At 42.9% G+C, this 26,930-nt stretch overlaps 1 protein-coding gene across 1 annotated transcript in view; it reads right to left on the reverse strand.

The window, feature by feature from the left end:
- The window catches only part of src (v-src avian sarcoma (Schmidt-Ruppin A-2) viral oncogene homolog), a gene marked incomplete at its 3' end in the record, with an annotated part of 30,978 nt that extends 4,622 nt beyond the window's left edge, over window positions 1–26,356 (reverse strand). Inside the window, exons 1-5 of the mRNA XM_083895125.1 lie at window positions 26,269–26,356; window positions 7,352–7,622; window positions 6,800–6,899; window positions 3,997–4,095; window positions 2,055–2,158 (exon numbers count right to left, since the gene is read on the reverse strand). Coding sequence (XP_083751251.1) covers window positions 2,055–2,158; window positions 3,997–4,095; window positions 6,800–6,899; window positions 7,352–7,607 — 559 coding nt within the window. The 5' untranslated portion in view covers window positions 7,608–7,622; window positions 26,269–26,356. The remainder of the gene's footprint in view (window positions 1–2,054; window positions 2,159–3,996; window positions 4,096–6,799; window positions 6,900–7,351; window positions 7,623–26,268) is intronic.
- Window positions 26,357–26,930: the final 574 nt, after the last annotated feature.

A 26,930-nucleotide genomic window follows, 5' to 3' on the forward strand; every position in this document is an offset into this window, starting at 1 on the left:
TCATATTAGAGACTCAGGAATAATATTCATATAACAAACTGAACTCACCAACAACAGTGCAGCCAAAATATTTGCATTAAATAAAATCTTTTGCAGACTGCAAATCACGTTTTGAAATCATGTTTTGGCATGTGGCGCCACCTACCGCCGTCTAGCAATCATTGCAGTCAGTAGAGTCTCAGCTGCCCAGCGACCACGGGTTGCCAGTTACGTCAGAAAAGAAACCTAAATGACCTCGGTATTTTGAATTTGAATGTAGTAACTGTTTTTGGCCACATTCTTACATATGGCACCTTTAACAACGTATAGAGTGTATTTCTGATTCATTTAATGTTATATTCATTGAAAAAAAAAAAGTGCCTTTCCTAAAAAAAATAAGGACAAGTGACCCCAAACTTTTGAACGGTAGAGTATATTTGTGTGCAAATCAAATGACTTGACAGGAAATAAGGTGTTGATTTTCCAGCACAGTTTGCTTATTATGCCACCAGAGGGCAGCATTAGTCCAGTGGAAAGACAGCGTGGCTCACAGGACAGCCTCAGGCACTGCCTCCCACCCCCCCCTCTTAATGTTTAAACTGGGTGATATGGCCTGTGGTTGAACAGTCCTCAGCCTAAGCTTCACATTGACCTAATTCTGTCTGGCTCACCCACCCCAGTACCTTCTCCACTGCTCCTGTTCGCCCATTTCCTACATCTCTGTACATTCCACCCCACCTTGTGCCTACTCTCATTCTCATTTAGAGGTCACTGTGCACACACGGGACGAGAATCCCGACAACAAACACCACACACAAAAACGCATCACATCTAAACTTTTCTTCTCATCCGCCCCGATTCGTTGCCCCGTTGTACCCAAACTGCCACAGCACAGACACAACGCAGCGTTCCGTACAGCGAAAACAGCGGGGCCCCGCGACTGATGCCGCCTCGGAAAAGAAATCTTCTCTTCTCTTCTGAGTGCATTTTTTAGTCAGACGAGTCAACGCATTCAAAAAGTGCCTCACGCTGAGATCTGAATATTTTGCACAAACATTAAAAAAAAAAAGACAGAACCCTGAAAGAGCATCGGTAATCAGTGCGATGAGAATGTAGCTGCTGCAGCAGTTGGGTTTTTATTTGGTTAAAAATGTTCAGGAGAAAATGTTGTTTAAATTCTGTCCTTTTACCGTAAGAAATGTATTTTTATAATGTGCAGTTTGAACCAAGGTTATTATGGTTTTGACTATAGTTTTTTATTTAGTTAATTGAACAAATTCTTTAGTAGTTTCACTTTAGTTTTTTACTTACTTTTAGTCTTAGTTTTTCAGGTATAAAGAGAAAGCTCGACTTGTAGACGCTGTAAAGCAGGGGGTGTCAAAGGGCCAGATGTAACTGTCATACAGCATAAATGTAACTAAATGTAACCAAATATAAAAGTTAAAGTAAAATGATAGGTAACTACTCCGTAAGATATTGTTTAATAACTTTCTGTATTTATTACTTATTCAATTTCACTCGTCACATGATGCATATACAACGATACACCGTGATCTAGTGGCGGGACGCCGTCACTTTGCGGGTCACGCAATCGCCGTGCATTGTGGGAAATATAGTTTATGGTCAACGCACGCTTCAAAGCAGCATAGACCTATTTTAACACAGATTTTTAAGACCGAATAATCACTCGCGGGCCACATGAAACGACGTGGCGTACCGCATCTGGCCCCCGGGCCTTGAGTTTGACACGTGCTAACACCAAATATGGATTATCAAATCCTTTAATGTCATTCTTTAACCTTGAACACCTGCCAGGTAAATCAACATTACAACTTCAAATGGTCTGTATTCCAGAATTACATTTAAATTGTTATCTAAATCACTTTTTTCACTGCTAGTTTTAGTTTCAGACTTTGTTTTCGTTAACTATAATAACCCTGGTTTGAACTTGTGAAATATTAACACAGTAAATAAGGAGGAGAGAAGTATTTGAGGTTAAAAAAAAAAAAAAGCACCCTACGTTCTACTCAGTGTTAATGATGAGTTTGAGTCTCCGCCTTCACATTTCTTTTTACCTTTGGTGGTCTCGCTCTCTCTCACCAGGAAAGTTCCTCTCCTGTTCTCCAAACTCAGCAGCAGCCTCTCAGAGTCGCGGCGTGTGATTTTGCCGAAGTACCACCTGGTGTGATGTCGAGAGAGAGACAAACAAAATGGAACACAAGGGAAGCAAGGATGGTGAAGGAGAACAAAGATGTACGCAGGAGGGGGGGCAGTGGAGAGAAGCGAGGGTGAGTCAGTCGTGAGCGGGGCAGTTCCAGAAAAGCTCTGCGCACTAATGACTGCGCTACCAACCGCTGCTGCTTACCTGGACTCTAGAGTCAGTCTGAGATGACTGTCGGAGCAGGAGGGGAAAAGTGAGAAATGCAGGTGTTACAGAAAGAAAGTTAGTCTGTGTTAGTTGTGTTAAGGTGAGCATGTAAAGACGTGCGAGTGCAAAGCCTCCAGGAGTAGAACGTAGTAAACGGTACAGTCACTTGACACGTAAAACCTTATTTTGGAGGCAAATATTTAAAGGCATAGTTCGGAATTTTGGGTGTGATGGAGACGTCTGGAGACGTTTTCAAGAAATTTCATTCAGTTCTTCTAGTTGCCGAGTTCGCTGATGCTATGGCTAGCGCAAGTCAATGATACAAGTTAGCATGGCATTAGAAACACTCATACCGACTCCACAGTGCACCCGAGGCAAATCAATTGTAACGGCAGACTATCGATGTACATAACTGTGTTGATAGAATGTTTGAAATAAAACCAACCTTGCAAGTTGAAGGATTTATGTCTCAGCAGCAGCAGCAGCGCGTCATACTTCCTATGGAACCGTACCTATGTTCCCCGGGTCCTATGTTCCCCGCTTTGTATGTGACCGGGGAACATAGGACCCTTTCTCTAACCCTAATCCTAACCCTACCCTTTTTCCAAAAAAAGGGTCCTATGTTCCCCTGTCACATACAAAGTGGACCTTTTTTGGGAAAAACGGGGAACATAGGACCCGGGGAACATATGTACGACCCCCTTCCTATTAGGCGGACTGATTCCGCTGCTGCTGAGAAAGTAGTCCTTCAAAAATTCATGCGATGCGAGGTTAGTTTTGTTTTCAAATATTATTCTATCAACACATACAGTATATGCACATCGATAGTCTGCCGTTACAATCGATTTGCCTCGGGTGCACTGTGGAGTCGGTATGAGTGTTTCTAATGCCATGCTAACTTGTACCATTGACTTGCGCTAGCCATAGCACCAGCGAACTCTGCAACTAGAAGAACCGAATGAAATTTCTTGAAAACATCTCCCGACGTCTCCATCACGCCGGCTGAGTTGGAAAATAGGTCTTATGTCCAAAATTTCCAAACTATCCCTTTAATAAATATGATGCTACAGGCAGCAGTTTGTAAGCTTATCTTAGTAAAAGCAGTCCATCTGATAAAGAAAAAACAGCAGCAGGTTTTTTTTTTACACTACAGTACTACAATATTCCTCAGGCACATGCAGTGACTTGAGTCTTATCACATTAGTGAAGTTGCCAGAAACCCAGCTGAGACTCTAGGAAATTACTGTAGGGAGCAAAAATCATAGTCCTGCACATAATCTCAGTGTAAAGCCGCAAAACTGTTATTTTTCCACATCAGCCTTTGTGTTGTTGGTTAAACAAATGAGATATAACCTGACTGTAAAAGTACTGGTGGGTGGAGTTTGTTACACTTGTTAGGAGCCAGGCTTTTTTTTTTTTGCAAAGCTAACAGACTGCTGGCTACAGCTGCATATTCAATGATATTGTAATGACCCCCCCCCCCCCCCCCCAAAAAAAAAGCAGGAGGGCAAATAAAGCACGGTTCCTTCCAATTCGGCATACAGACCAAAAATCCAAGAATCCAACAAATTGAGAGTTAATTCCTTCATGCACATGATGGAAAGAACAGATAAAAGAGCCAGAGCAAGAGGAAAAGTGGAGGGGTTTACTCTTCTGCCTGGATGGAGTCGGATGGAGCCACATAATTGCTGGGGATATAACCGCTCTCTCCGGTGGTCAGGGAGCGTGCCAGCCACCAGTCCCCTTCTCTGCAATGATGAAATGATAACACACAGCTTCACCGAGGCTCATCGCACACCCAAAACACAAAATAAACACAGTCCTTTTATGACTTTTAGGGCCCCGTGTTTGTCAAGTGTCTCAGAGTAAACACGCAGAGTGATAGAGATCAAACAACCACTTTGTGTTTTTTTATACAATAACTACAGTAACTAGCAGCTCCAGGAGAAGCTTGATAAACGCGGGGCCCACATGTCTCTACTGTAAAAAAATAAAAAAAAGGTCTTAGAAGTTATGTATTCATACACAAACATGCATTCATGTGTCAAAAGTGAGGGATGGTGTTTGTTTACGTGACTCTGTCAGGGAGTGAGGAGCAGCAGCTTTGCAGCACTGAGGAACATTTTGGAGTAAAATGACATTTTTTGTTGACGTGAATTCGCCCTCCAGTTGACCTGGATTGATTTTTTTTTTAGTGCTGCAAGGCTTCAAACAACTCGCACTACACTCCACTATGGGGTCACGGGACACGGGGCAGAGTTATGTGGCTTGTACTCTCTAGGTAAAGTGGTATTACAGTGCAGATTTATCCGATGCATAGAGGTGATAAAAACAAATAGGCGGACACAGCGGCGCAATAAAACAACAATCCAAGAGAAGCTTCACAAACCTGCAGTTCACCTTCCTCCTGTAAAAAATGTGATGGTTGGTGACGGAGAAATGGAAAAAGAAATATGGAAGGGAAGCAGTGAAAGAGGCGTTAAAGAAATACAGAGGAATAAGTTGAGAGCAGTGGCAATAAAAGGAGAGTACCTACGATAATAGCATCCACGATATTTAAACCATTATATAACTTGACGTCATTGGTGGAGCAATAACGAGGGAAATGCACGCTGGGCCAGATTATCATCATAACAAAAGCCGATCACAGGTCACTGCACTTATTACGTCTAAATTGACAAATCAGAATTGCGATAACGCGTAATCGTAGATTCTGGGTGCACTTGACCCAATAGCAATCCAGGTCTTTGCCCTAGGGGGGCCAGATGCAGCCCATAATCCGCTATTGTTCTCAGATCCTGCCTTCTAGGTCACTCATTTGTTAGTTAGTAGGCAAGCGACACTAAGGGTGCAAAACAATTAGCATATGGTTCACTGACCTCTATTAATTCATAGACCAAGCCCCTACTCCTTAAAAACAACCTTTAACAAGTTAGATTTGTGTCCAGGGATGAGGTCTTTACTGACGTGGACTGAGCAATGACATGCAAACAGTCAGAGAGCTTTGGTGAATGAAGCTAAAATTAAGAAACTGAGGAATAACGGTCTACGTAGGTACTCGTCATCATCTTTAGCATCACACACGGTGTGGTTATTATGTGTAGAGCCAAACTAGTATGGACCTATAGGCAGATATTTCAATATCAGGGAGTACAAAATTCCAAAAAGTTCCAAAAACTTTAATGGAAGCTCGATATTTTATAGGTTAAACATAAACATATGACCACAAAATACTGTTTGTGCATAAATTCTTAACATATGTGCATCTCTACTGTTAACATCTTTATAAAAATGTAAAACGGACAATGTCCAACATCCAACATATTTGTTGTATAATTAATATGGGCAAACACGAACTAAGATACCGATATGTCTTGCTCATAATTTTTCTGGTTTTACAGGTTAATAAATAATAAAACCACAAATAGGTGGTTAAAAATATGAATGGAATGCTAGGTGTAGGGTAGTTGAAGATAGCAGTGTGGTTAAAAAGGCTAAGCTAATGTTTCGCTAGCTAGTTTAAGCTAATGTATAGCTAGCTAAATTTTAAGCACAAGTATTTTATTTCTGCATTTATGTCTTCTTTTAGGGCTCCTCCATGATGTTGATGGTGTACAAGGCGTCCGTTATGTCAGAAATGGATGTGTTTTGTGTTTGAAATTTGTATTTATATAATAATTATGAAAGTAATATTGTACTGTCTCTCAATTGCACAGTTAGTAAAGCTGTAGTTTGTGAACCAAATTAGTTTGGAGGGAACTGTATTTTGATTTAATTCGTTTATGAAGACTCAAGCACATATTGTGTAAATTATTATTGGATGTTGAAAAGTGGATATTGCTGTGTTGACAAGCACGCATTAAGACACACGTGTTGGCCCGCCATGTCATTTTATGTGGCCCACGAGTGATTAATTGGTCTTAAAAATCAGTGTTAAAATAGGTCTATGTTGCGTTAAGGCGTGTGCGTTATCCATAAACTACATTTCCCACAATGCATGGCGATTACGTTACCCGCAAAGTGACCACTAATGGCCACTAGATCGCAGTGCATCATTGTATATGCACCATGCGACGAGTGAAATAAGTAATAAATACAGAAAGTTATTTATCAATATGTTACCTTTATTTTACATTATATTTGGTGACATTTAGTTACATTTATTCTGTTTGACAGTTGCATCTGGCCCTTTGATGGTAACCATTAAGCTGATGTGGCCCTCAGTGAAAATGAGTTTGACACCCCTGCATTAAGACCAAGTTGTAGTAATGTAAATAAAGTCTGGCTGAAGCGACTGTTGCCAGTCTCATCATTTTTCTCTTTCTACAGGCCTCACGCCCAGGGCCTGTTTTTCCAGATTTCTGCGACAGATTTTTGTTGCGTTTCCGTGTGAGAAAGTTGGCAGAGGAGAGAGCTCAGTAAAGTCATCACAGAGTCACTGTTTTCACTTACGTGTTGTTGACGATCTGTAGACGTTCGCCTTTCCTGAAAGACAGATCCGAGGCCGTTCTGGACTCGTAGTCGTACAGCGCCACGAAGGTCGTCACGCCTCCTGGTAATAAGAAAAACAACGTTCAGTATCTGTCAATGAACGACAGGACTGTACATACGCGGTTAAGGTCACGCATCGTCCGGCATTCGAAAAAAAAATGCAGCTTAAGCTGTAAAACTGAGCATTAACTTCACAATTTCGCCAGAACAAGCAGGCTCACAATAGCTTGTGTTAAAAGATTCGGGCCACGGGTTTTTCGATGTAGTTCAGAGATTCTCTGTGGAGTAAGAAGAAGGCAGAGCAGCTGCACCTCCCCTCTCATTTCACATTACGCTCTTCACTTTACCGCTTGATAAATGTGAAGTGATACTGGGCTGTATTCATTGCTCCCGTTGTAAAAGTACCAAGTTTAATACCCAGACAAAAACATTACACATATTAAAACAACTGAACGTAAAAAAATGAAGAAATAATACATACATAAATACATTTATTAAAAAGGTTAAACCAACCTGACAGTGTGATTCTGTTGGGAGAGGTGACGCTGTTATTGTCCACACCTCCAAACAGTGCCAGCTCTGCAGTATTGCCCATACCGGGACTGCCACCATGGAGAACTCCGTCCATCGCCGGGCTACGATTGGGCGTCAAAGACTGCTGATTGGAGTTGAGGTGGTGGCCACCCATTCCTCCTCCAGAGCCGTGGTTTCCGTCATGGCTGCGGGGTCGCTGGCCCGAATCCTTGGGTTTACTCTTCGATCCTCCCATGGCCAAAGCCTATGCCTTCAGGGACAAGAGAAGAAGAAGAAGAAAAAAAAAAACACAGATGAGGACATTTTCATTTCAAGGCAAAGACACAGATACAATGACATCATAACTCTGCATTGAAAAGACTGTTTTTTCTTATGTCATTTTGTCAGAATACATTGTCTGGAAAAAAAAAATTCCTCCCAACTGCCACACTAAAGCCAGATGCAGAAACCAGAGATGGAGATGGAGGCCGCGTGGATTTAAAACCCACTGAGACACAGAGTTATGTCGACCACATGAAGCATAACTGTGGAGGGAGCAGCTGCCACTCTTCAGGTTTCAACACACACATGAGATCCACTTCACCACACTGCCACCAGTTAAGAGCGCACACACACACACACACACACACACACACACACACACACACACACATACACAGGGCAGAGAAATGAAATCCTCCAGCATTTGGTGGTGTCGCAGTCGTTCTTTTGGCTTTTTGTCACACTCATCATTTAAAGCCGAGTTGAGTACAGTTAAGCTCTCACCAGACCCCACTTCATATCCAGGCAAACTAGATTGATTGCGTATTACAACTGTAACATTTTACAAACTAAAATGATGTATTCAATCTGTATTAATTGCTCACTTTGACCAGTGTGGGGACAGATGTCAACACAAAATGACATTAGGAAGTGCTAAAATATTTGTATTTTGCCATCTTTCCTAAAATTAGCCAACCTGCCATTTCGTGCTGGGCTGGTAGTTTTACTTTCTCAGTTTACCTTCTGCGTCTGAAACAAAGCTAGTGAGAGACAAATCAAAACAATGCACTTAAAAGCTGTTGAAATGCTTAGAACAGAGCTTTAGGAGAGCAGCAGATTTGACAAAAAACAGTCTGTCGAGAGTCTTTTTAATTTGAATTTTGCAACCAATGATAACGAAATAATTAGCTGCAACTCAACTCCATATGCATATGCATCCACTGATCCATTTATGTGATCCACATGGAGCAATTAACTGCAAGGCCTGATGAGACACCAGCAGACAGACCAAGGTCAAGATTTGGGATTGTTGTGGCTTTTTCGGTTTCTCTCCTCAGACTCACGAATTAGCTTAATCAGAATTAGAATGAGTCATTTTTGTTTTTGCATACACACACCAATTTGTGATAGTGAATTTGTCCCCATCCTTATTACACACCAGAGGTGAACACACAGTGGGCGGCACGTATCTGAAGTAGAATTAAAACACTTAGTGAGTGCTTCTTAGTGTTTTCAGGCGTACCGTTTACAGCTGCCTCACTGTTGCTCTTGCCTCTGTCTGTCTTGACATAAAATGAATTATGTAGTGACTGCTCAGTCCAATTTTCACCACTCTCCCAGGATTGAGCCAGCGACCTTTCGGTTACGAGCCTAATTCCTTTCCCCTTGGCCACGGGCTGGGCTGCCTTTAGTGCGGCAATAAGTACAGCTATCGTGGAGAGATGTAGCACACATGTCCACTATAGGAACTGCAAAGCACTCTGATAAGCAGATGAGGGTCAGAATAGAAGCGAGCGATTGTCTGACTTGTTGGTATTTAAGATGCCGCGCATCTGTTGGATCTAAAAATACCGGGGTGAGCCAGTGCATGAATACCTCATTCTCATTCACAAGCAAAACGGCGTGGTCCTAAACAAGAGACACACTGCAGTACACACACACACACACACACACACACACAGGCATGCTTGCAGTCAGAGCGATGCAATGACATATGGTGGAAAATGTGTGGCACGACCGAGAGCACAGTTCACTAACCACACAAGGAAAATTAGTGATGCTGTCACTGGGTTTTGTCAGTCATTTTGGATGCCAAGTCAGCTCTGCCTCACCACACCAGGGGAGGGGAAGCTCGTGCAACAAGGGGGGGGGGGGGGGTGGCTGTGGTTTGCTGCTGCTGCTGCACGTTTACAAGATTCCTATGGATGCACAGGAAGTGCACGTGAGCTCGATTAATCGATGACTAAATTAATCTATTTACTAAATATATAACTATTTTGATAATCGATTAATTGGTCCGAAGCTTTTTTTCGATATATAAACAGGATTTCTGATTATTTTAGCTTCTTAAATGTGAATATTTGCTTCGTTTCTTTGCTCCACGTAACAAAGAAATCATTAAAAACTCAATAATTGTGGTTTGCGGACAAAACAAGACATTCAAGAACATTGTCATTTCCAGGTTTGACAAACACTGATCAACATTTTATGGACAGAAAATAATCGACAGATTAATCGATTACGAAAAATAATCGTTAGCTGCAGCTCCAGCTCCACTTAAAACAGAGGAGGGAAGAAAGGACAGGGGTTCATTTCTGGTTGGCATCGTGAATGGGTGAATAGGGGGAAGGAAGAGAAACGGGGTCAATGGGGGCACACAGTCAATACAGAGTTTCCCTCGGGCATGTCTGCTTAGAGGGGGGTGGCATTATACAGTGCAGGCAGGTTGACACACAGACACAAGAGGGCAGACACAAAGATGACGGGTACATCAGGGAGTGGCCTTTGTGTACATCCCCGTCCCCGTTCCCCCTCCCCACAAAAAAGCTTGTACGCTACGTGGTTAATAAGCCATTCTAGGCAGACAAGAGCAGACACGGTGCCTCTCTCGTGTGCTTCCATTTCAGAGATGTCACATCAATGAGACAGCTCTTGCTCAATAACACATTTCACATCAGCTCTGTCTGTCTCACGGTGAGCGAATGAAAGAGACTCATTTTAGCCTCGTACACCGTTCGAGGTTAACTTGAACTTGGTTTGTTCCTGATACTCATAGAAATGCACCGAAATCTGAACCAAGAAAAACATTTAAAGGTGCATTATGTAATATATCTAAATCAACTGGCAATAAAATCCTCCTAATATGTCACAGAGACTCAGGAATAATGTTCATAAAACATACTGAACTCACCAACAATAACAAAATATTTGCATTGAAAAAAATATTTTGCAGACTGCAAATCCCGTTTTGAAATCATGTTTTGGCATGTGGCGCCACCTACCGCCGTCTAGCAATCATTGCAGTCAGTAGAGTCTTAGCTGTCGTGCTAACCACGGGTTGCCAGTTATGTCAGAAAACGAAACCTAAAAGAATTCGAATCTAGTAACCGTTTTTGGCCACATTCTGCTTTAAAAACGAAAACACGGAGAGGCGCGGTTTCACACTCGGCTTCCAACAAGACCATTATTTGTCAGCTCACAGCAGGGCGGCACAAACAAGGCAGAAGATGGTCTGTGGCTCACAGAGGCTGCCAGATCCTTGTGTGTGTGTTTTTTTGCTCCAACAGCCAGTAGAGAATATGGAAATCAAGCCACGGAGGCAAACAACGTCGTGTCTCGCAGACGCGGAATCGTGTCTGTGCGTGTCGTCTGGTAACGAACACGAGCCCCGACTCGGGCCTCGTAGCAAGCGAGATACAATCACATGCACCGACAGTGTGAGGCAGAACTCCATGAAGATGCCTCTGGCAAGGCAGGGGGTGTGGCTGGGTAGGTGGGTGGGAGATGTCCTTAATTATGCATACGATTCAGGCAATGAATTCATAATGCAGTCTCATGGGTCTTTGGTTAATAGGGATAGGGATACTCGCTCCATACCTCTGTTTTGTTTCACCTTTTAATTTCCCGTATAAAGGAAACAATTGCAATCTCTGGATCTCTGTGGCAGTGGTGTCATTGAGGCGTGGAGCCTTTGGCAGAGCAGGATCGTGACACTGGTCTGTTTCATGACACTGGTCTGTTTCCCCCCGAACAACACTGGCTTTGTAATGAAATCTACTGTTATCTGGCTCACTTATAAAAAGAAATGCACAACCCCTTTCATCTTTTGGGATGAAGTAAATGAAGAAGTATGCTTCAGATGCTCTGTGTGCAGTCTTAATGAGAGATTTCCCAGTGAAGCAAACTTTAAGTTAATACTGACTGAGGTGGCGAAACTCAAAAACGAGTTATGACTCGCATTTGCATGCTGCGATGACAGCTAATGTAGACCCCCCGACTCCCAGCTCTCGCTGGTGTAAATTCATGGATTGAACGTGTTCTGACAATCTGCTTTCTCCCGAGGTCTTTAAGGCCTCAGGCGACAGAATAAGGTCATAATTAAAGTTAAAATTGGCCCAACACAATGACATGCGTTCTGTATAAAACCTGCAACATTCTGCAGCCCCGACTGCATCATACATGATACATTATTCACAAACCTATAGGCGCAAGAGCCTTCGTTACGTAACGTACATGATAAATTTAAACGTTTGTTGTTCCCGCGGTCGTCCCCCGGTCTGCACGTCCTTGTTCCCCGAACAACAGGTGCCCGCCTGGAGCGGAGATAACATCCTGTTTTTTTTTAAATTGAATTTGCATGAGCAGACACGTTCAAAACGAGGATTGTATTGTATCGTGTGCACGTGGATAAATGAATCGCCCTGCGCTCACAATCAAAATCAGAACAGTGACCTATGACGATGCATTCACAGCACAGTCGGTGTAAACAGGGAAATGCACGCACATGTGTTTGCCTGCGTGAGCTGCTGCATGTGATCATAATGTCAGCCTGGTGGATGTATTCCTTCATCTTAATGCTCTTTATGTAATTACTGCGGGGAGGGGGGGAATGGAAAGGCTTTGGCTCCTGCGTCAGCGGCCACCGGTCGTAACATAATCCAGGCCCGCTTGTTCCGTCCAGATTATCATCATCTATTCCCTAATCGTATTCACCAAACGCCGTGATGACATTCCATCTGGGGCCCTTGCAAACAACACGGCTGCTGTGCTGCAACGACAGGGGCAGGACAGACCGGTCCAACCACTACATCTTTGGCTGCCGGTCTTTTTCCGAGCAGCTCTCTGATCCTGTCTCAACAAATCAGTCTTCAGTGAGAACAGGGCGCAAAAGAGAACACCTAACGAGCCACAGAGTCACACAGTTTGATTCAGGAACTTGCGCCTGACAGAGGTGAGCTGAGTATCGTCGAGCGTCACCTGGTATCTGTTCCCCCTCGAACAAACACGAATCCAGGAAATGGATGAATGGATGTGTTTACTCAAGTTACGCACCAACTGACTAGTTTTCACTCACGCTTCCTGTTTTGTTAGGGTTGATCATTGCAAAGAGCAAAGACGGAAAAAAACAGATAAGAGAGAGAGAGAGTGTCCTGAAGCTGCTTTGCACTCCGAGTGCACACTAAATCAAACTGTGCACCGTTCAGTCCCAGAAAGCCTCTCCGTGTTTGGTGCTATATGAAGGTAAACACACGCCCCCGACGGCAGGACTCTGCTGAGTCCTGAATAAAGCATGCGTAGCGATCCCCCCCCCCCCCCTCCTGTGCTCCTGTCACGGACAGACACAGAGATGGGAGGTGCTGAAGTCAATATTTACCACTGCCCACACACATATGGACACACACTCACACACACACACACAGCACATCTCAGCTGTTGCCATGGAGGCAACTCTAAGCATTCCACAAACCAACAAACTGCACAGATAGTTGCACACACACACACTTTTCTGGGCCAAAAACACTGCATGCCTATCTGATGAAGAAAGGGGGTAAGATTAGCAGAGTCGCTCCATAGTAGAGTTCAGAAAGGAACGGCTGCAGAACTAACTGAGTCCGGATATTCTCCAGAATTTGTTGTTCACATAGAGCAGGGGTCTGCAACCTTTAGGATGAAAAGAGCCATTTTTGTCGTCTCTCCACCCAAATAAAATTCATTTGGAGCCGCAAAAACCCCCCACAAAATGACAATAATAACACGTATAAAGGTTTTTATACAGACAAACTATAGTCTCTTTCATTTATGACATTTAAGAACTACAACATGTTCAGTTTATACCCAACCTCTAGACCCCATAGACCTGGTTCTTCCATTGTTTCATTGTTTGTGGCAAATTAATGAAATTCAAATGAACCCACTTTGAAATAAATGAAGCAAATATTTGGACTGTATGTCGTTCGTGCTCGAGAAAAACGTTACGTGGATCCAAAGAGCGACAGGACACATTCAAACATGTACTGAATATTGCATTTCACGTCGACGTTGGATGTGATGCACAAGATATTGGAAGACTTTTATTTGTCGCCTCGATCTCTAAAGCTACAAAGGAGCCACTGCAGAGTGGCTGAAGAGCCACATGTGGCTCCAGAGCTGCAGGTTGCAGACCCCTGACATAGAGTATGACGCACCGCGAAGCGGGACATTAGTCCTGGTGCAGGATAATGGCCCCAATTCACTGGCTGTTGATCCTCACATGAGCTCACGCAGACATTAACTGGAGATTATATTAGATATTAGGGAGGAGGAGGAGGAGGCAGGAGAATCTCTGGAGTGACATTTGCGGTCACAATCTCAGGAGAATCTCCAAAGTTCAGTGCATGTTTGAAAGCGGCTTATGTGAAACATCGGTCAATTCCTATAAGAACACTGTGGCAATAACGGGGAGAAAAAAGGGGGAACGGGAAGGAGAAGGAAGGTGCATACAAAGAGGTGAGATCACCATTTCTTTCCATTATGATGTTGTTAGGTACGATTCTCATTAAAAACTGAATTTTCCCAACATTTCTGGGGCCTCCAGTGCTTTGGCTCTTATAATAGGATCAGAAGATAAACCCTTTCACTATGTGTGTGTACTTGTGTGTGTGTGCATTTCACACAACTCTGACAAAAAAGCGACCTCCGCTGAGTTCCCGTCACCTTTTGCTTGCCATATGCGACGGGCTAACACAACTTTAAAATCACATGAAACGCCTGGGCTCGTGGAGTGGAGCAGCTGGCCGATCTACATCTTAAACCTGGTGCTTACACGGGACTTTTATTTTTGTGTGTGTGTCCACTTTCAAACAAACACTGCTCGCTGGCACCAGCTGCAGGTTCATGGATTTTTTCTCTTATCCCCTGTCCCTAATCTGAGTATGACATACACAAATTATTTTGGAATTGAGGCTCAGGGATAAAAATATCTGGGGCATTTTAAAATGAGGCGATCTGTCGGTATAAAGGAGTGGTTTTTACATTTCAGGAAATGCACGTTTTTTAAACTCACAATTCATATGCACAGGTGTAAAATCTGTGAGCTTTAGAGGTGCTGTAAGATATAAGAATTGAGCTTGTAACTGGAAGGTTGCTGGTTCAACACTGCTCCACCTACCCTCTATGTCTGACTTGTGTACTCCTGGTTTGCAATAAGTATAAGGTCAAATTCATGATCACGAATTGGTGTGTCCAAAAATGACTAATTCTAGAATTCCTATAACTGGCTTTCTACTACTTGAAAGATCAGATGTTAATAAGATAAGATAAGATAAGATAGTCCTTTATTCGAAATTTCCAGTGTTACAGCAGCAAGACAATAAGGATAAGGATAATAAATAATAAACATGCATTACCAAAAAGAAATAGAATATATAAAGTACAATATATAAAGATATTAACACTGACTATAAAAATAGGTTTAAAAATAGAATGTAGAATGTACATTACAACCGGTCTGCAGATTATACACAATATGCACATGGTATTTACAGTGTAAGGAAACAAGGCTAAGGATATTAAATAAGGATATGGATATTGCACTGATGAGAAAACTACAGTATAAAAAATTTGACAGTATGAAAAATGACAATATATTGCACTTAAAAAAATGTACATTATGAAAAAATGAAGAACAGGAAGAGATACTGGTTTTCCAGCCGTTATTGATTCATCTCCATTTGACCTAGCTTAGCTTTCTTCTGTCCACCATCTCTCTTCTGTTTCCACTCCAACCCCTAAATTAGGTCAGATCCCACACACTGGAGGCAAACGCTTCCCAATTCCATTACAGTTCCAATTATATTTAGAGAAGCAAACATGGAGCACTCCTGCATTATCATGTCGATTTTTTTTCTCGATTAATCGTTTTAGTCCATAAAATGTCAAAAACTGTTGATCAGTGTTCGTCAAACCTGGGAAAGACGATGTTCTCGAATGTCTTGTTTTGTCCACAACCCAAAAATTATTCAGTTTTTAATGATTTCTTTGTTATATAGTGCAACAATCGGAAATCTTGTTTTAATCATGGAAAAAGCTTCAAACGGATTAATCGATGATCAAAATAGTAGACGATTCATTTCGTAATCGATTAAAGGTGCATTATGTCATAAATCTAAAGCAACTGGTCATAAAAATCCTGCTAATATGTCACAGAGACTGAGGAATAATGTTCATATAACAAACTGAACTCACCAACAACAACAGTACAGCCCAAATTTTTGCAAATCGTGTTTTGGCATGTGGCGCCACCTACCGCCGTCTACCAATCATTGCAGTCAGTAAAGTCTCAGCTGCCAAGCAACCACGGGTTGCCAGATACGTCTGAGCTACAATGGCGGAGAAAAACGAAACCTAAAAGACGTCTGTATTTTGAATTTGAGTGTAGTAACCGCTTTTGGCCACATTCTTACATACGGCGCCTTTAACAATCGATAACTGAATAGCTTCAGCTCTCGTTGCAGCCCTACATTTCAGACAGCCTTGACCCCGCCTACATTTTAATGCAGTTCACTGAGTGAAGAACTTGTTTACACCGTATTTATCTGAGGTTTTTTCTGGACTGGGTGCGGACGGGGACAGATTAGAAAAGACACAGGAAGGACACAATTATCAGCTCGGCTCATCAGGTTTGTTACAACACAGAATGTGCTCACCACCCCGCGCCACTGCACAAATACACACTTCGCAGTTTCCCGTTCAAAAGAAGGAGACAGCGTTAACCCTCCTGTGATCCATTGAGCCTTGTGTCGAAACACATGCCCTGTTTTTATGGCTCATGGTCTCCCAGCTGTTCCCTTGTCACTTTTGACGGATACAAACATGCATCCAACAGCCGACGCGGCGGCAGCAGCAGCAGCAGCAGCAGCAGCAGCAGCAGCAGCAGCAGCAGCAGCAGCAGCAGCAGCAGCAGCAGCAGCAGCAGCAGCAGCAGCAGCAGCTATCAGTCCTCCTGACGAGTGCAGAGGCATGCGTGGCATTCACAGTGACGTGACCGCGGTGAAACGACCCGCGGGTGTTCACTGGATCGTGTTGACAGAGTGAGGATTCAAAATATTGCTCCTCTGGAGTGTATTAAATACCAAGAATAGACGGAGTGGTTTTTACGACTACTGTGCGGAGGAAAATCTGCTCCGCTGCTTCTTGACTCGCGTCCAGGTTGTGTTGCCTCTGGGTTTCAGCCTTACATCCTCTCCTCTCTGCTCTGCTCTGCTCTGCTCTCATCTAAATATGGTCATTATGTGAACGGAGACTGATGAGCTGTGGTCATGTGTTCAAACAAGAAATGGAGAAGAGAGGGAGAGGGAGCGAGATGTGAGGAAGTGGGGAGAAGGAAAAAAGATAATCCTCAAGGGCTTTGCCACCCCTCCTCTACAATTCCTACTCCCTCACACTCAGTCAATCCTAACCCTTTCGTGCCTCCCCCCCCCCACACCCCCACACCCCCACACTCTTCTTTCTCCAATCCTTTCAGGAGATTTCCAGAGGGGAATGGTGGTAATAAAGGATTTCAATTCCTCTGATGTGTCAGCCACAGGTCACGTGAGGAGGAAAAACATCCTTCCTTTTCTTCTGCTTCTGAAATATTGTACTGTACTGCTTCTCAACTCATAGGAGGTGGGGAAGGCAATTCCTGCCGAGAGAAACATCCCACAGCAAGAAAAAATCAAAGAATCCTTAAAACAAAAGGCTATCAGAGACAGCACTTCAGAGAGGAACTGCAACATGTGGGCCTATATTTGAATGCTTCACGGCGACTATACGTTTGCCAACCATGAACCATGAGTACTGCGACGGCAGAAAAAAAAAACCCTCTTCTAATTATGTTTCAAAGGAGCAGCATTTGATCTGCTCTGAGCCTACAGAGACTCCCATGTGTCTTGTACGTCAGTGACCTGGGCTTTCACCATTTAACTTCTCATTAGCACAGCGCCAGGGCAGTAAGAGAAATCCATGCAGCTCTGACATCCGTGACAAAACCCAGAGGGAATGTGCACGCACAGCGTAATGCATTCTTATGCATGTAGAAGCCGTTTTTGCATACTAAATAAATAAAAAAAGAAAAATCTTGGATGACGGTATCATTGCAGGCTTTTGATAAATGCTTTATATAAAGAAACCTTTTTATTTTATTTTAATTCTAAACCAATAACATTTTAATTGATAAAGTGATGTCTGTTAAAAGTCATGTTAACTATGTTAACTTATCACACTGCAGAAAGTACTAGGGACGGAACAATTATCAGTATCGGTGCCGCTGCACTTTTTGTTAGAATTTTAAAACAAATCTGAAAAGCTGTTAAATAAACAAATGCTTAAAGGCATTTAAAGGTCCCATATTATGTAAAATCCACTTTTTATATCCTGTAGAAGTCGCAAAAGTGTGAAAAAGATGGCTCACTCGTGTTTTTGTGTGCCTCCTCAGTCTAAGTACAGGAGATACAACACGCGATGTTGACTTCCGCACTCCTTCGGACGTCACAATGTCTTAAATTCCTGGAAATGTAATTGGAAAACCGGAAGTCCAGGAAATACATGAAAAGTTCTATTCTTGGCTCCACAGTGCAGCACAGAGTTCTACACAAACTTCCAGCCTCAGAGGATTTATCTGTCCAGTGGATACATGTTATATATGACGGCAAATTATCACTTTTCCAAATGCTAACTGCTGTTAGCTCCCAGTAGCCTCTGTGGCTGATGTCATTTCCTGTCCCTTAAGTTTCGATTTACCTTCTTTCTTTTTATGCCCTGTTCAGAACGCTCTGTTCTGAACAGGGCTGTTTTGGCAGGGTGATTGAACTGCTGTGGTGCTTCATCCTTATGGTATTTTGACCAAAACATGTCACAGACATGCTCATTAGGACACCAGGGAAACTAGTTTCACTTGGAGAAATAGGGTATAATATGACTCCTTTAAACAAAGTTAAGCGTTGGTGTTTAACGCAAATGAATATAGGCTCAAAATATCGGTTATCGTCCTCCTTGACTACTAATAATCGGCCGTGAAGAAAGCATATCTGTCTAGCTCTAGAAAGTACTGCATATTTCTAGATTACAGGTAACAAAAAAAGGGAAATTCTGAAATGTAACCTTGCCTTACTTCGACTGTTTATGTCTCTTTACTTTGACCGACCACAGAGACTGATGTAAAAATCTATTTTGAGAAATTTTGAAAAATGTCCTATAGAGTCACTAAAACACGACCACGGTAAACGTGTTCAAAAATGTGAGAAAGTGAGCCAGGTGTGCTCTCGCACGCTGTGGAATTCCCAGGTTTGTTGCAACAGTGCGACCGAGCACAGTCATGGCTGAGGAATGCAGAGCGGAGGGGAGAACCGAGCGAGTTTCAACTCGCACCGCTCACACAGCCCAAAGCAGGAATGTGTGCAGGGAGCAGGTAGAGACACCGTGGGCCCTGGACGTTCAGACACACACACACACACACACACACACACACACACACACACGCCATCCACACACCGACACATTCCCCTTGTATCTTTGCCAGCAGTGTCAAGTGGCCACGTCTGAAACTGTATTGTGCAACTAACAAAGAAGCAACTTTCAGAAGTGGATTGTACTGATGTAAAACCGGGTTGCTCAGCAGCTCGGTGAGATAAACACTTCTTGACCGTGCCCGCCCCTGCATTGCAGGTGTATACACACAAACGCACCCTCAGTCAGGATTAATAGTATTGCTTGGCAGAGCATATTTCCAAATGAAGGACGCAGCAGACAAATAACGCCACACTGGTTTTGTTCACGCAGACCAAACTTAGGCAGATTATGAAATTTCTTTTTTTACTTATATTTAGAGTGTGATTTTTTTACCATATTGTATTTTATTTTATCCTATTTTTACTCTTATATCTACGTTGTCTTTCTTTTTTTATTTTTACTTATTTTACCCTTGCACATTTCTGCACCTCCTGTCACCTTAACTGAGCTGTTGTAAATGTGTGTTGAATAAAGTCATTCAATTCAAATTCACTTCAACAACAAAAAAATCACCAAAAGTTTCAGATTGGGAGCTTTAACACAATGTAAGACTAAAGAATGGAAGTCAAGGTCACAACACACACACACATACACACACATACACACACACACACGGACTGTGTGCACTGTCAACACAAAATGAAAAAGTACTCAGAAGAACCTGCATCTGATCATCAGCCATCTCCGAAACCCCTGTAATCATTTTAAAATATGCATCCTTATACGACGACAGAGGACATCTGTGCCACCGACTGAACAAAATAGTAAAAGTGTGGATAAGAAAATGTCTGCTGGTCCCACGTGAACATTTAAAGAGAAACAGGGGAAACAGCGCAGCCTCTGTGCCCGTGTGCACACGCATTAATAAAGCACGCCGTTTGAACACTTCTATAGCGTCTCTGGCTGAGAACAAGACACAAACATCCCACTATTGGGCCCCTGCTTCCTTGGAGATAGACAAATAAGAGTAGCGGAACGTTGAATCGCCAACAGAGGTTTTCCCCATTACAATAAAAAAAAAAAAAAAAAAAAAATGCATCCATGTCATGCTCCATCCTCAAAACACAACAGTTCCCTGCTCTGACATTTCCATAACAGATTTGGAGGACAATGCCACCAAACACAGACGTGATTTCCTCCGTCTCTTTCTAAACCACGCTTTTGTTCAGCAGCTCTCTCCTCGTTTTAATATTCAAATGACGGCTGAAGCAGTGAATGAGAGTTAGTGTACTCGGAAGCTTTTCGTGAGCTACAAAAAAAAAAGTGTGTAGCTCACGAAAATATCACTGCTGGGAAGGAGGAAGACACAGCCATGTTCTTTATCTTCTACCTACTCACTGCACCAGGAAAAGAAAAAGGGGACGACACTAAGGATCAGAGCCGAGGTCAAAAAGGACTGATATGGTACTTCCTGGAACATCTCTCCCAACACACTGACTGACAGGTCACTGGTTCGAGTCGTCTGGCCAAAGATGATTAAAGGGGACATATTATGCAAAATCAACTTTTTAATCAATTTGATACTTATATTTGGGACTCTTCAGGTCCTATGAGGAGCCATAGTGTGAAAAAAGATGACTCAGTTCGCCTCAGTCTAAGTACAGGAGATAAAACTCGCAACGTTGACTTCCGCACTCATTGTGACGTCACATTGGGCAAATTCCTGGAATTGTTGTCCCGCGGAGCTCCACTTTGTCCCTAACAAAACGTGAGAGTGCATGCGAGGGCAATAGTGTCCGGAAGAGCAAGGAAGTCTGCAAAGTGTCCTGTTCTTGGCTGCACAGTGCAGCACAGAGTTCTACACAAACTTTCCGGCCTCAGAGGATTTACGTGTCCAGTGGATACATGTTATATATGACGGAGTATCTATATGATAGAGTTGGCAAACGATGGCTTTTCGAAACGCTAACTATTGCCGGGGCCTCAGTGACGCTGACGTAGTTTCCCGTGTCTCATTTGCATTTAAAGAGACAGGCGCTCAAAAACCGAGCGTTCTGAACAGAGCTGTTTTGGCAGGGTGATTGAACTGCTGTGGTGCTTCATCCTTCAGGTATTTTGACCAAAGCATGTCACAGACATGTTCATTAGGACACCAGGGAACTAGGTTCACTTGGAGAAATAGGGTATAATACGAGTCATAATACAAGCAAAATGAAGTGATACGGTGTATTAAAACACACTCACGAGTGCATAACTGTTGCAATGAGCCATAAAGCTCCATCTATAAAAAGTGAAATATACCACACTTTCCGAACCTCACATTTCAGACTATTAAAGGGTTCACTGCAACAAACCGGACACAATATACTCAAGTTTATATAAGTGGGAACTAGCTCGTGCTTTGACTATTAATTATCAGAAAAGCTGCCGATTCATTTTAAGGTTGAATGGAAAAATAAAACATTGTGATTTTAAAATGCGTCAAATAAATCACGTGTGCAGAATGTGTTCCCACATTAACATATTGGTGTAATTGAGGTTTGGTAAAGGGTCACAACACCTGTGCGGCTCAGCAGATTAATCATCTCATCTCGCGAGTACATGATCGGCATGAAAACTCCCATGTTAAACATATACAGCGGTGATCCTCAGAGGATGGAGAGCCTCGAGTTTTAAGGAAAGGGAGCAGCAGCATGCGCTTTTCCCAGCATCTCATCACCGCGACCAGTGCTGCACAGCTGCGCCTGCACAAAGCCGCACATAGAGGCATCTCTTTAAATGCCAAGAGACGCTCGCCCTGTCAAAAGCAATGTGCACAGAGCGATGGGAATGAGGGTGTGAGTGTGATCACTTTTCCACAGAGGCAACAGTGGGTGGATTGAGTGGAGATGCATGGCCTGTGTCACCCTGGCCCATTCCCAGAGCAGAGGGACAGGAAGTGGCCAGGGATCCCGGGAGGATACAAGCCCCCCTCTGTTTGTCTGTATCAAACCACCATCAGATACTTCATTCAAAATCGCCCAGAAAGCACAGGGCCACAGTAATATGTCAGAGCGCTTCACTTCTGCATCCATAGCGTTCAGTTTTCCGTCACTGGGTTCAGCAGAGTTTTGTGGCTTCGAGTCTGAACAGCGACGTTAGAGCTGCAACTAACGATTATTTTCATAATCGGTGAATCTGTCGATTATTTTCACGATTAATCGAGTCATCGTTTGGTCCATAAAATGTCAGAAAATGCTAAAAAAAAACATTGATCAGTGTTTGTCAAACCTGGAAATGACGATGTTCTCGATTGATTCAGTTTTCAATGATTTCTTTGTTATCTGGAGCAGAGAAACTAGAAAATATTCACGCTTAAGAAGCTGAAACAATCAGAAAATCTTGATTTAATCATGCATAAAGCTTCAAACCGATTTATCGATCTTTTTTTCTTGTCTTTTTCCTTTGGTGGCCCTCAGTCCCATGTTGGGATCCTAAATTGGCCCTCAGGTATTTGAAAACCCCTGGTTTAGACGGTGACGGCGTTTTTGGGGCTTAAAAACGCAAAAATCTGAAACCATCTGAAGAGTGGAAAACTTGAATACGCTCCGTCTACACTGCCAAGACGCAAAAAACTCTGCTCAGATATGCTCACGTGGCGTTTACGTCACATACATGCGCCAGCACAGGGAAATAAGCGAACATAGGATTATTATCCATGCATCGGACCTTCAAGATGCTCTGGCAGCTCTAATAAACTTACAGGAGTCTTTCCACGAAATGTACAGCATACGTACAGATAGTATTACTAAATAGAGATAAGATAAGGGTAAGATAAGAGAAGAAGTAAGATTCTAGGCATGCGCTCAGACATGGCGGTGTTGTGAGATAGCGTATTATAGTACCACCTAGCCGCCGGGCATGCATTTAGCGTCTCAGTGTGCACGCAGGTTTCTGCCGGGAAAAACTATTGCCAAAACAATACTACAATTTGCATGGAAGAGAAACACAACATTTGAAGGTTCATGAAAAGAAGACAACAAACGACTGACACAGACGTTAAAGACCACACCGATCGTATAAAGACATGGTGAGACGGATTGAAAAATGTGAAATAACAGGTGGCATCACTCGTCATTCCAATCCCCTGCACGTCACCGGGCACTAATTAGTGCCAAATCTGGGCCAAAGTGACAGAAGTTTAGTTTCTGCCGCATGAAAAATGCAGCAGCATTTGTCAGTGGGAAGCCATCACGTCCATATCTCATTCATGCCTCGATTCGGATACAGATCGACAGCAGCTCATCTCTCTCTCTCTCTCTCTCTCTCTCTCTCTCTCTCTCTCTCTCTCTCTCTCTCTTTCTCTCTCTCTCTCTCTCCCTTTGGAGAACACTGCACAGTCTCGTTTTCTAACTGAAGACCAACACTGGCATCAGACAAGTGTTTTGTATGTTAAGTACTCCAGAGCCAAAAGGGAATGGTGTGTTATTTCAACAAAGAAGTGGGCGCACTATTACCACTGTAACTAGAGCTCCCACTTAAAATACAGACACCCTCCGTCGTGTCATTTGGCAGCCTTTCTTTTTTATTTCTGTTTATCTGGCCAATAATAGACTTCCTCTTCAGAATATCATGCACGATTTAAAATATGTTGTCAATGCTAGTTCATCTTCATCTGACCTGGAGACTGTGAGACACTCGTTAGAGACACAAACATACACTTTAATCAGCATCGACATGATGCAGAAAGTGTCTCTTTCCACATTGGCTCTATAATGGTGCCTTTCTATGTTTCTGAAAAGGTGGACAAAGGCAAATTTTTTTTTTTTTTGAAGCAACTTGTCTTAAAGGCGTTGATTTGGTGGCTGCAGATAGCTGTAGAGAGACAAGCGGTTCATTGATGCCAAGCCCAGTGTATCACCCCCTGACAGACAGACCACTCATAGTATGAGAGGGGAACAAAGAGGGCCAATCCACAGCCACGTTAGCCAATTAGCAGGAATTTTGTCCCCGAGAGCCACTTTTCCACCAAATCTCACTGGAGCTGACATAAACATCTACAGCTTTCACTCCATGGCATTCATGGGATTCCAAAGAGCATTAGGTGGTTCCCTCCGTGGAGACCGAAGCATCAACAGCAGCTGAACCACGTTGTGCTACTTTGCTCGTTCACTGCCGTTCAAAAGTTTGGACTCACTTAGAAATGTCCTTATTTTTTGAAGGAAAAGCTCTTTTTTTTCAATGATATAACAGTACATGAATCAGAAATGCACACATAGAAAAAAGTGATTTAACGCGACACAGGAGTCCAGGCACCGTTTACCAGTTAGCTCCGTTAGCTGCATTAGCTCGTTTAGCGCCGTAAAAGCAGCGCTACAAATAACCAGCGCACCCGTGTGCTGCGTATGTGTGCCTCTGTTTTTAAAGTTTAGCGTTACTTAAAGACTCACGTCAACAATCCGGAGTCACGTAAACATGACGTCACGCGCGTCTTTTTCCAGTTAGTCGTCCTGGAAACCAGTGTTCTAATGGTACATTGTGTTTGCTAATCGCGTTAGAAGGCTATTGGATGATCAGAAAACCTTTGTGCATTTATGCTAGCACAGCTGAAAACAGTTTTGCTAAATTATTATTTTGAATAAAAATCATTATTTCTAATCTTGTCAGTGTCTTGACTGTATTTTCTATTAATTGTGCAACACTTTTGATGAATAAAAAGTGTGACGTTTAATGGAAAACGCCAAAAAATTGTACAGGTGACCCCAAATTGGACGTCGTCCATTTGCTTTGCTGCTACCAAACAGGCACAATCTGCAGAGGATTATAACGATGGATAAATCAAAGGCAATTTTTATTTCATTGCGAAGACAAAAAAAACTACTAATACAGAAGGAAATCTCATACGTTAAGCACAACAATTTAGGTTTCAGGGCAGATCAAAAAGCTGCAAACAGAAACTGCAAAAAGAGTTTAGCCTCGGCTATAATAATAACAACAATAAAGTGCAGTGCTCTCTGCTGTGTACAGTGTATACAACAAGGGTGGAGAGATGGACTCGGCGTGTTCAAGGACATCGCTTGCCTCATAATAAACGGTAGACTATACAATTACACCGAAGGCTATTTCATACCGCGTCTTTAACGTATCAGACTAAACACTAATTCTTAGTCAACATTTGGGCCTTTGAGTCACGGCGAGTGGGAGAGACTAATCCTGAGCTGTATGATGACGACGACTATGTCCTTAAATTGTAGTCCAGGGGAAAAATCTGTGGCGTTCGCGGTGTACGGTGCATGCAGCCACAGCAGAAGCACAGTGCACCTCATTCTTCTCCACTGATGTCTACAGTACACAACAGTGAAATGCAGCAGGTAGGTCTCCTACTCCTGACTGCAGAGCAGCTGCAGCTGCCAAGTTCCAGCTCAGTGTTGTGAAGGAGGAAGCCATTTCTACCTAAAAAAAAAACAAAAAACTGAGGATGTGCACAGTGGAAAAGTGTCTCTGTGCTCTGGCTGTGACGTGTTTACAACAGCAATGCAGAGGACAGGACAGGACAGGACAGGACAGGACGGCCAAGTCCAGTACCAGCAAAGTCAAGGACTGCACGATATTAACCCAAATAAAACATTAGGAAGAATAATAATAAAGACACTGTCAGGTAAACAACATGTTCTGATTATCTTAACCTAAGTAAAGGCCATGCTCAGAACATGAGGACATGCCATTTAGACACTTTGTTGTTTCACAGCAGTGTAGTAAACAGACAGATGTTTTACATGTAAACATATCAGACTACTATTGAAATAGGACATTTAAGGCCCGGAAGTGGTGATAAATGACAGCCAGTGTCTCCAAACTCTCCAAATTCTTAATGTGTCCAACAAACCAAAGATATTCAGATTGTTTGATGTCATTTGCATAAGGAAAAAAAACAGAAACTGAACATCTATTGGGTTTGAGTTGAGATTAGTGAATTAAAAAGTGATAAAAAAAAAAACAACTACAGTGTGTTCTCTAAAGCTGCAGGGAGGAAATAAAACAGTGACATTTGCACGTGTCTCACATAAAGAGCAGGGACTTCAGTGTAAGATTATAAGATTATGTAAATGTAATAGTTGGTACAGTCTGTCACTGAACCTGAAGTAACTCTGTCGCACTGAAACAACAAGTTTTGGCTCGTCGTAACTCACCCTGACGCGTCAGGTTCCACCGGAGCTTTGGCGTCGTTCTCTTTTCCAAAAAGCGATCACACACACGGTTTCCGCATCAAACCATCAATGAAGTGACGAGTAAGTAAGAGAGAGAGAGAGCGAGAGCCGACAGAGCACTTACACCGGAGCAGGAGACACAGGAGCGGGGAGGAGAGGAGAGGAGAGACCGGTCGGTGCCAAAAAAGAAAAAAAGAAAAAAAAGAAGACGAGTCCAGGACGCGAGCAAGATCCCATTCAAGTGGAGGGGCGGCCCGGCGAGGACATGACGGACAAGACTCCACAATCTAAGAGGACATTTTATTCTCTTTTTTTTTTTTTTATTATAAAATGACTCTACGTGTAAGATAAGATGTAAACGGAGAGGTCTTGTTCTCCGCGCGTCACACGCTGACGGTGTCGGGAAGAAGCAAATCCAGACCCAAACACTGGGATGTGATCGAGAGGCAAGAAAGGGGCGGGGCCCAGCGGCCTATTGTCGCACTGTGATTGGTGGGACCGTTTCGCGCATAATTGACCTGTGATTTAGTTGAATGGTGTTTTCATTGGAGCTCAAAATTAATAATTTATTATTTGTCTGTCTGCCTATTTGAGGAAGAGTAACAAGTATTGTTTTAAATTCAAGTATTCTTTATTATTTATTT

This window comes from Microchirus variegatus (genome assembly GCF_963457635.1).
Source record: "Microchirus variegatus genome assembly, chromosome: 9".
NCBI lineage: Eukaryota > Metazoa > Chordata > Actinopteri > Pleuronectiformes > Soleidae > Microchirus > Microchirus variegatus.